This window comes from Adiantum capillus-veneris, chromosome 19 (assembly GCF_014529385.1).
Source record: "Adiantum capillus-veneris isolate H3 chromosome 19, ASM1452938v2, whole genome shotgun sequence".
In the NCBI taxonomy this organism is placed as follows: domain Eukaryota; kingdom Viridiplantae; phylum Streptophyta; class Polypodiopsida; order Polypodiales; family Pteridaceae; genus Adiantum; species Adiantum capillus-veneris.
This window is the reverse complement of record NC_140949.1, coordinates 103,437,056-103,447,763: the sequence shown is the minus strand read 5'-3', so window position 1 is coordinate 103,447,763 and position 10,708 is coordinate 103,437,056. Positions and strand designations below refer to the sequence as shown.

The 10,708-nt window shown below is 42.0% G+C and overlaps 1 protein-coding gene across 1 annotated transcript; it reads right to left on the bottom strand.

Annotated features, from left to right (window-relative positions):
• Positions 1–658: 658 nt before the first annotated feature.
• LOC147434577 (ABC transporter G family member 1-like) lies at positions 659–10,477 on the bottom strand. Its single transcript, XM_086491037.1, has 12 exons — positions 10,069–10,477; positions 5,985–6,064; positions 5,748–5,897; positions 5,544–5,683; positions 5,034–5,205; positions 4,343–4,429; positions 3,662–3,802; positions 2,698–2,892; positions 2,519–2,605; positions 2,133–2,405; positions 1,923–2,030; positions 659–1,524 (listed from the first exon to the last, which is right to left on the bottom strand). The coding sequence occupies exons 1-12, from the start codon at positions 10,259–10,261 to the stop codon at positions 1,111–1,113; spliced, it is 2,040 nt and encodes a 679-aa protein (XP_086347163.1). The 5' UTR covers positions 10,262–10,477; the 3' UTR covers positions 659–1,110.
• Between the last annotated feature and the right edge of the window lie 231 nt (positions 10,478–10,708).

The following is a 10,708-nucleotide window of genomic DNA, read 5'->3' as shown; positions in this document are numbered from 1 at the left end:
ATCAAAAAATCGCTTGAAAATATAACTCAATTGATTCTCTATTTTAATCATAAAAAAGAGAATGCGTCACTATAGCCTTGACGTTTGGGCAGGCCAAAAAAAGTGTGTGCATGCAAGGGGGTGTGCGTATGCACATGTGTGTGTGTGTGTGTGAGAGAGAGAGAGAGAGAGAGAGATGTCACCCTATCCAAAAGTTATATTCTTCTTGAGATTTCAACCGTGGTGCATCAATTAGGTGCCATGGTGATTCCTACGTGTGGCTATTGCCCGATGGTACGCGGACCTTGCCTGACCATGTTTCATGTCTAACACTTGGAAGTTGGAAGGGATAAACACCTCGCCTTGTGGGCCCTCTTGTGCGTTGAAAAACAAGAGAGAGAGAGAGAGAGAGAGAGAGAGAGGTAGGTCACCCTATCCGAAAGTTATTTTCTTCTTCAGATTTCTATCCTCCCCATCATATATACTACTTTTTTTTTTTTCTTGTTGATTCATGTCCTTACCTCTCTGCTTCCCATAGAACTTGAGGGTTTTTTGTCACGACTGGTTTAACCTTGGAAGTGGTTATATCATCAAGGATACAAGCCCTTTGTGTGTGTGTGTGTGTGTGAGAGAGAGAGAGAGAGAGAGAGAGAGAGAGAGATCAGCTGAGAGGAAAGGGTAGAGAATGCAAATAAGGGGTTATACTGAGGTAGAATGTACAAGATAAAGCTCATCTATTGCGTCGTTGAATTGCTGTTCGATAAGAGATGCTCCAACCATGCATTATATCACTGCATAAAATATGGAAGGGGCTCTGATACTGCAAGTCATGGATGACAAATGTAGATAATATTTTGCCTTCGGTGCGGTGCTGCGGACGCGGATATTGCTGTACAGTGATCTCAATGTAATTCTATCTGTGCTTGTTGGGCTAAGCTTGTAATGTGCAATTCCACTGAATTCTGATCATAGGTCTTGGACGACCGGGTCAGTGCTATTGCGACATAGAAGCCAGGCTGCATAGTCATATACCACAAAACTTTCTAGTACATGATAGGTGCCTTCCAACTACAATACAAACTCTCGGCTTCGGCTTGCTCGAGAATTATGTGGAAAACTCATGCCATTGTCTCAGGCTTTCTGATCTCCTGCTGCTGACCCACAAATTGATGTGCTACTCACCATTTCAACATCATCTGCCTCACATTCAGCATCACTCGGCGTCACAATTTTCCCTGAAAAGGGTACCAAAATCCCGGAGAATGCCACCAGCCTACCTGAAAATGCCTTCTCCGTCATCACCACCACTTTCCGATGCCTCAGCTTATGCCTTATTCTTGGTAGATTCTCTCTTAGCTTCATTGCAAAGAAGAAAAGGACCCTATAGAATACTGCCATGCAGGCCAGCACAAATGTTGCCCACCACTTTGAATAAGAAATGCCCATGTGAAACCTGATTTGGACAATCTCATCCCCTGGGATCAGGGGGGCTCCGGCCACAACGTTATCAAAGTAAAGACCATGGAAGTCATTGTTGTAGAGAGCCTGGACAAGTTGAGGACACAAACATGTTATTCCACACACATACACACACAAAATCCTAATAAGGACATGCACTTGGAGCCACTGATCGGCATCCCCAATCAATAGTAATAGTCTCACGACCGAGAACTTTGAGAGTACATAGCTGTCCAAAGAAAAGCTCAGATTCCTTTAATGTCATACATCACCGTGTACACACATAGCAAAAATCAACAGTGATTCCTACTATTGTGGTATATCTCCTCCACAAATAGGAATCACCTTGTAAAAGCCCCCACAAGTTTAAAGTGGCCATTAAGCTCAAGCACACTGCTATTAAAGTGGCCATTAAGCTCAAGCACACTGCTATGAAAGTGAACATATAAAAAAGGACAATCAGAGGCATATAAATGTTCCCTTACTCTGTTGGACCATGTGTTGAAAGAGATGTATGACACTGGGTAACGCCAAATAGGCTTGGGCAACTCATCATGAAAGCGGAAGAAGCCGCCAGTGAGAGAATAAATGCCCTGCCATAACAAAATGAACTCGGTACATAAGCTTATGATATATTTGAGTTGCTTAATTTAAGGCAAAAGAGACACCTTTGGGGCAACCTACTTCTTGCTTACCATAATGCCACACCCTGCCATCATCCCAGAGAGATAATCCGGTACTAGGCTAGCAACCGACATGAGGAGGCCCTCAGTAGCCCCGAGACAAGCCAGCAATGAGGCAAAAAAGAAAATGAAGTGGTCCAGCCCCGGATGTAATCCCGCAAGCACGTATACTAATGAGCCTGGGAGAAGAGAGATAAGAACAATGAACGGAAAGGATGACAATGTGTTTGCAACAGCAAATGCCGCAACTCCGTAGTGACCGTTCAGCCTTTCGCGCGTGAAAATCTTTGTACATGTTCAAAAATATCACCATATGATTCACACAGTTAGGGCTTGAAAAAACTTCATTAGATTGATAAAAGAGGCTTGTACACTTTGATGAGCCGCTACTCTATTACCTTCATGTCCTCTATGAAGGAAGGAAAGCTCATCACTCCCATGAGACTTAAAAAGGCAGTGAGAAACATAAGAAGGGCAGCCCTTGCCTGCGTCGAAACATAAAAAACATGCATCAATAATTTTGGCATGCAGTAGCTTTTGGAGAATGGACAAGGGTGTATGAATGATGAGATTTTACCTGAATTGCATTGTAGGTTAAGCCGACCTTGAAATAAATAGTCCCTAAAACAATGGAGAGCATCACATAGACACACAGCCTGAACCAGTAGTACGTCAAGTCCCGGCACATGTGCTTGAACGATCTAGATGTTAGATAATATGCTTGTGTCCAGAAGTCAGGTCCTCTACTTGAGCATCTTAGTACCTCAGATTCCTGCCATTGCACAACACACTTCTACCTCAGCTTTTCCTTTATTTGAATTAGCTAAATTCGCAAAGCACTCGCATATTACAGGTATGTCAAAGCTATAAATAGAGAGGCGGTAGGAGTCCTCCTCGTGCCCGGAAGCAAACCTTGCCTATGAGAGGTGTTACTGCGATCTCATTCCCTGGTGCTGCTAGATATATACTGCATCTGTGGTCCCATATCCTCAGGCTTTACTCCCGCTATTGAGAGTTTGGAAGGTTATCTCTTGTTTTCGCCTTCTCTTTGGGAGTTGAGGGATTCTGGATTTTTTGTGGCCTTTTAATGTTGTTCTTAGAGGGTTTGCTACATCATCCGTAGGAGCGCATGGAGCACACATGGCATACGCAAATAGAGTGCGTAGAGCACACTGCAGCCGGTGCATAGAGCTTGAAGGTGGAGTCCAAAAGAGGGCCAGATGGCCACACAGGATGTCAAGAGGCCTAGGTTGTAGGTGGGATTACCCTAAACCTAGCTTCTTTTTTAGAAATGACTTTCACAGTATACAACTCTACTATCAATAATATGCAATGTAACTGCTCTAAAGAACCAGGATCAGTTGGGTATGCTTTAGTCATAACTACTCTCACATTCGTACACCTGAGATGTGATCAAGGCAATGAAATTACACAAACTAAAGGGAAGCCAACACCTAATTGGCACACCAGGTGTAGAATGCATCAAGAAAATAGAGATGCAGATTTGATTGGTAGCAAAAGCTGGTGAAGAAAATTTTCACCTTTCCCAAAGCATGCCGTAGTTTGGCATTAACGAAAGTATGAGAATTCGACTCCTTATAGCATTTGATGAGAGTTTGAGCATTCTGTGCTCTATTTGGAGCTGTGGAGCTCTCTTCACCGTCTGGATCTTGATAATGTTGCTGGAAATTCATCAATTGAGTCAGACATCAAGTTTCAGAAAGAAATGCAAAAACAATGCAGAAAATGTACTCAATATGACCCCAAACATACATAAAATCTGCCCCTCATGCTTGAGCTATTGCAACATACGACCTAGAACAAGAAAAACTACTTGGGACTTCACTCTTTTTTTTTCCCCCACCAGCCTGGCGGAAAGTAGTAGGGAGAACTTTTTTGTAAAATATCTATGTATTTACAACCAGACTTGCTATATGCACTCACACCCACAAGGGACCATACCGTGGGAACGACTTCCCCAATGGAGAAGTTGGTAACACCCATCCCCAACCGTAGCCCATGAGCCTCGAACCCTCAACCTTGGGGTTACATCAAGAAGGCTCAAGCAACCGAGCTACGCTCTTTGGGTGGGACATCACTCATTATATTGCAATGTTACTCACAAGCATTCAATGAGGTTATTAGTAACATAAAAGAGGAATGTCCCTTTGCTTCATCTCAAACTCGGAGCTTATCAATATACATGTGATATCAGCTGTTACCTGATCAAAATCAGAATTGATGACCCAAAGAAAATGATCTGACGGATTCCTGAAAGTTGGACACGGAAAGCCTGCAGTCTCGTAAAACTGCATGCCATTCATAATTGTCAGGGCAGGAATATTGAGATAAACTCTAGGCAATTATAAATAGTAACAATATCTTTATCAAGAAACGAACGTGATGTCATGGCGATACCATGGAAATGGAAAAAAGCATCGGATCGTTAGCATTGGTACCCTTTGAAACCTCTAGTAATGTCATCTCAGAGGGAAATCCCAAAGAGCTTGAATGGTAACCTGAAACTCCCAAACCTCTACTTTTTCCCATTTTTCCATTCCCAATACTATTGCCACTTCCATTTCCCTACTTGCCTTAAATAAAGTTCCATTTTAAAAACCCAAATAACAATCATAAATCTTAGTCCATGAAAAATATATGGCCTATTTACATTGTCCCATTTCCATTCCCATTACTGTTTCTATTTTTCCTGCTTCCCATAACTATTGGTCAGCCTCACAGCAAATGCTGTCTTCAAATGCTATGAATAGACGAGTAGAAAACACGCCTGTGAAATGTACATGTGATCAACTACAAGCATGTATATTTGTGTGGCACAACAGAAAACAAGTGATTGTACAAAAATTACATTAGATTTTTCCTGGTTTTACAAAAAGGTAAGAGGAGGCTAACCCTTTTTGTTTCTGCCCTTGCACCGAAAAACACTGTTCGTCCGCGATAGAGCAAAGCAAGCAAGTCTATCAACTCAAATGACTCACTGCTTGGCTGATGAATGGAGATAATGACCGTCCTCCCCGTCTTTGCGAGGGCTTTAAGCCTCTTCATCACATGAATGGAAGCAGCACTGCATAAAAAAGGGGTTCAATTAAATGGTCTCCAGCTTCCATTAGTTTAGTACATAAACATGAATTGATGAATCCTAAGCATGAAGTTATAATAAAAAAAGCAATATATTGCAAATTACCTAGTACATAAAACATGATTAAAAAAAAAGCAGTAGCAAGAATGCCATTAGCAAGCCACCCCTACTAGAAAATGTAGACATGCAAGCCCACAGTGACTACACTTTGATGAAATAAGTCATCCTTTATTTCCTATTTATGAAGAAGACAAGATAAGCTAACTTTCTGCTTCATCAGATGAAGAAGTTCATGTCCTCTGATGCAATTTATAATGAGCTACCTGTCAAGGCCGCTGGTAGGTTCATCCAAGAAGAGCAAAGGAGGCTGTTTGATAGTCTCAATGGCAATGCTAAGCCGCCTCTTTTCGCCTCCACTAAGGCCCTGTGTGTACCAACCTCCCACACGTGTATTCACACATCCCTGTAGCAAAGCAAGAAATGCATTATCATAAGAGAGAGAGAGAGAGAGAGAGAGAGAGAATGACCTGCAAGCCCATCTCGCGGATGACTCGGTGGACCTGGACCTGCTTGTCGTAGGACGACATGGAGGAAGGCAGCTGCAAATGCGCAGCATACATCATCGTCTCAAAAACGCTTAGCGTCGGAATCAGCGACTCATCCTGTGTCACGTACGCCTGCATGCACACCACCCCACGTCATCATTTGAAAAAAATCAAAGGTAATGGAAATATAGTAAAATAAAACAAAGAAGAGTTGCCAACCAAGTTTCCATAGGCCAGCCGCTGCCGCCTGCCGTTAGCCAGAATCTCACCCCTCACCAGACTTGCATTCCCCAGACGCCCTATCAAATATTGCACAAATAATCACCCATATTCAAAATTATCACCCTCTATTGTTTTTTTTAAAATTTTATTTAGGAAAGGCGGGGAGAGAGAGAGAAAAGAAAAAGAAGAGAATATTCAATGTCTCTCTCTCTCTCTCTCTCTATATATATATATATATATATATGTGTGTGTGTGTGTGTGTGTGAGAGCTCTCTCTCTCTCTCTCTCTCTCTATATATATATATATATATATATATATATATGTGTGTGTGTGTGTGTGTGTGTGTGTGTGAGAGAGAGAGAGAGAGAGAGAGAGAGAGAGAGAGAGCGCTTTGTTAACGTCTTCTAAAGTGCAAAGTCAACCTATGAGACAAAGCACATACATGTGAGTGTCCTGTGAGTTTCCAAAAAAAAGGACAAAAGTGCTGAAAATGAGGCTGCTCAATGCTACCCAATAAGGCACTCTAACATGTGGATATGTAAACTTGTGCATGAGGGATATTGAAAGGGATGGAGAAATTTGATAGACCGGAAATCAAAACAGCAGGCAACTCCCTTCACTCTAACTTGCGCAGACTAGGCTTAGACTACAAATGGTTTACTACTAACCACAGTCCAGGAAAAGGTGGAGATGCTAGTGGTATCTCAAAATTACAGTCATTTGGTGAGTAAAGTACATTTATTAACTAAAGGATGCGGGGTTCCAGTAACTTTGGACATTCCATTCAGCTACACAGTAGTCTCTGGATATGCTCCTAATTCTTTCTCTGAAAGGACTCAAATATGGGAAGAGATGTCTATGCTCTCTAACCCTTGTGTTGTCTCAGGAGACTTCAACATGGTTGAGGACATTTCTGATAGATGGAATCACTTGGGTCAAATAATTTCTGGATTAAAAAAAAGGCTTGGGATCAGATGGCAAATAAGCTACAGCTGCTTGACATTTCTGCAAACACTGGTTTCAGTTGGAGCAATAAACAGTACGGTGAGTGTTACAAATCATCCAGGCTTAACAGGGTTTCCATGAACTCAAGGTTGTTATCAAATTTTTGACTTGTTAATTGTAGCAAAGATGCATCTATGTTACTCTCAGATCATTCTCCTGTGGTTTTTGAGTTACAAAAAGAATGTATGTTTAAGTCTGGTTAGCTTCACCTAGATCCCCTATTCCTATTCAAGTAATAAAAGAGAAGGTCATGGATACATTTGTTAAATCTTTCAATTCTTTTGATTTCACCTTCAAAGCTTGGGATATTGCAGTCAAAGATGTTGAAAGATTAATGAATGACTACAAAAAGAAGGCTAGAGAGATTTGAGTAAACAGAAGAATGATGATACAAAAGAAAATATTTGAGCTTGGGGCTTCTATTGACCCTTCTAGTCCTCTTGACCCTGCTCTCATTGAGCTGAAAACAAGACTTACGAAGGAAGAGCTCCTTTTTACTAAGACCTCTATCCTATGGACTAGGGAATTTGGCTACAAAGTTAGATAGACCAGATAAAAACATGTTTTCTCTCCCTAAAAGAAAAATGGTTAAGGACTTCATCCCTTGCCTCAAAAAGAAAGATGGCTCAATGGCTGCAAGCCATAAAGAAAGCATGGAAACTGTTAAAGAATACTTATTTGATATCTTTGAGGCCCCTCCTCTGAGAGGAGCCGATCACACAAAAGCTAGAGCAACTATTGCAAGAATAAGGAAACAAAGTGTTCCTGCTCAGTTAGCTAAAGTGTTGGATCAACCCTTATCTGAGGGGGAACTCAAGGATGCTATTTCTTCTTTAATAAAAGGAAAATTTCCTGGTTTGGATGGACTGCCTAATGAGTCCTTTCATGAATATAAGGATTTTCTGGCCCCATATCTCTTGGCCATATATATGGAAAGAGGCACTTAGAATAGGAGCTCTTCCAACCTCTGTCAACTGGAGTTATCAAACTGATACATAAGAGGGGGGTAAAGGAGGACATAGACAATTGGAGGCCCATTTCTTGTCCGACTTCTGATTACAGAACTTTTGCCCTCTCTCTCTAGCCAAAAGGATTAACCCAATAATGCACATGATTATATTACCAGAGCAGAAAGGTTTCATCAGGGGCAGATTTATTTTGGATGCAATAATTTCCTTGTGGGAAGCTATGGATTATGCACAGGAAAGTGAGTAAGAATTTGTCTTCTTTAAAATAGATTTTGATAAAGCATATGATATAATAGAATGGGATTTTATATTCCAATCTTTGCATGGCATTGGATTTGGAAAAAAAAATCATAAAGTATGTACACATTTTGTTTGGCAATGCCTTTGCTAAAATATATGTTAATGGGGATCTGACTAGCCCTTTCCCTCTGAGAAGATTTATCAGGCAAGGTTGTCCAATTTTCCCTCTATTATATGCTATGTTCAAATGCTTTGGGCTGGTTTATCTAAGATGTTATTAATTGTGGCAGTATACTGGGAATTCAAATTCTAGGTGCAACTAAAAATCTTGTAGTCCTACAGTTTGCAGATGATACCAATGCAATTCTTTCTAAGAACAGTCGATCAGTTCACAAGTTCTGGGAATGTCTTTACATATTCTACTTGGCCAGTGGGTCTACTACCAATCATATCAAAACTGGATAAAAGGTATCTTTATAACCCACACCTCAAATAATTGTTGTAGCTGGATGTCAGGTGTTAGAAGATAGAAAAATCTTCAAATTGTTGGGCATCCCAATGGACTTCAAGTTCACTTTCTCTCAAAGATGGGAGTGGGTGATTGTACGTACATGTGTGAGGCCCTTACTGTGGCACATGCAATCGGCATAGCTGTCAAAGTAAAGCTTGTTGAAGTCATAAATTGATTGACTCAAAATTAGATAAAAGGAAACTATAATGGGACTTATACCTTCTTAATTTCATACGAGCATTTTCCCTCTTCACCTTTGTTGAAAACTACTTCCTTGGCAACGTAAACCATTGAGGAGGTGCATAGCATCATGTAATGTGGCATTGATTATCTAAGAACATTGAAACTCTAGCCCACTTCCTTAGATAATCTTTGCGATGCTCCCTTGCTTCCCAAGGAGAGCTGATTGATGAATTCAATTGATTGTGCAACGTGTGAGTATTTATCTCCATATCTCAACCAAAGTATCAAGCGCCTAAGGAATTAGAAGTGGGCGCACCAACAGGACAATAGGGCATTTTTGCTGGTTATTAGCATGCTCAATAAGCCATTAAAGATAAAGTTCTTCCTGTCGTGTTCATGTGCATAAGAAGTCCTACTTTCATGCATTTGACACTCAAATGAAGAGGAAACTATTTATCTATAGCCACAGTGAATTGCCAACTTTTGGCAACCCAATTATTGTGTTCACAAAAGTGATGGCAAATTACAAGGCATAGTCTTGTAAAATTGGGCGGTAGAGGGGAAATTGGTGCATGCATGAGACATCTTCTTATTTTTTACAAATGAATTCCCCAAGGCAAACTCTAGAAGCAACTTGCAAAAAAAAAAAAGTTTTCTCCCCCCCCCCCCCCCCCCCCCAACACACGTGGCTTCATCCGACCACCTCCAGCAGTGTGGTCTGCAGCTGAGTGCGCTCAAAGAGAAAAGGACAGCGATTGCACACAGAGAGAGAGAGAGAGAGAGAGAGAGAGGGGGGGGGGGCGACCTAAAGCCATACTAGTATTGCTAAAAATGGGCTTCTCTATGGCCAATGCTACGAACGGGACACCAAGTAGGCACAGGGATCGACAAACCACTAGCAAAGAGTGGTTAGCCAATACAACGACAATTGGGAAGATGATATTTTTCTAGCGTTAGTGCTTGCGGGGCACTAGTGCTTGCCTTTCAAAAGATCAAAGGCAATCACTAGTGCTACGCAAGCACTAGCCCTAAAAATTTAACATTGTGGTCACAAATGTGCTCACAGCTAGCAATTAAAATTCAAGGTGTGTGTGTGTGTGTGAGAGAGTGAGAGAGAGAGAGAGAGAGAGAAGGAAGGAAGTAAGGAAAAAGGGGGGGCGCGGAGGGGTTTACCTGCAAGAGTATTGAGGAGGGTGGTTTTGCCGCAACCAGAGGAGCCCATGATGGCGACGAGGGAGCCGGGGTCAGCGTAGCCACTCACGTCCTGCAGCAGGAAGCGCGAGTTGCCCAGCGCCACCTTCACCTTCACACTCACATCCCTCCAGCTCAGAAACACGCGCGCCCACTTCGCCTCCTCCTCCTCCATTACTCCTCTTCCTCTCAATGCACAAAGACACACGCAAAAACACCGCCTCTCTCTCTCTCTCTCTCTCTCCACTCCTCTATCACCTAAAAACCTGCACGTTCCTCTCTCAAGGTTCTATTCTCTCTCCCTGGCTGCGTGCGCGCACGCGTACTCTCTCTCCTCCTCCTCCACCGCCTCGTCTTCTTCTTACCTCTCTCTCTCTCTCTCTCTCTCTCTCTCTCTCCTCCTTAACTAAGCTCACTACTCAAACCAGCTTCCCTCCGATTTGCTTTGAGTCTAAAACCACCTTTTCCCGTCAACGGACCTCTTTTAATGCAAAATTTGAGAACAAAGACTCGCCTACCCCGCATTTACACTACTTCGTCACACACCTCTGAAAAAACAAATCATTTTCTTGGCCTCGTGTTGTTTATGTCGAGCGAATCACTATGGCCTACATAAGCCGAT

What these genes read in the sequence shown, in the direction of transcription:
- LOC147434577 (XM_086491037.1), bottom strand. Translation starts at nt 10,261, where the DNA reads ATGGAGGAGGAGGAGGCGAAGTGGGCGCGCGTGTTTCTGAGCTGGAGG. An exon ending in CCTACCAGCGGCCTTGACAG is followed by an intron (nt 5,206 to 5,543) that starts GTAGCTCATTAT and finishes TTTTTTATGCAG; the next exon opens with TGCTGCTTCCATTCATGTGA. An exon ending in TGGCAGGGTGTGGCATTATG is followed by an intron (nt 2,031 to 2,132) that starts GTAAGCAAGAAG and finishes TTGTTATGGCAG; the next exon opens with GGCATTTATTCTCTCACTGG.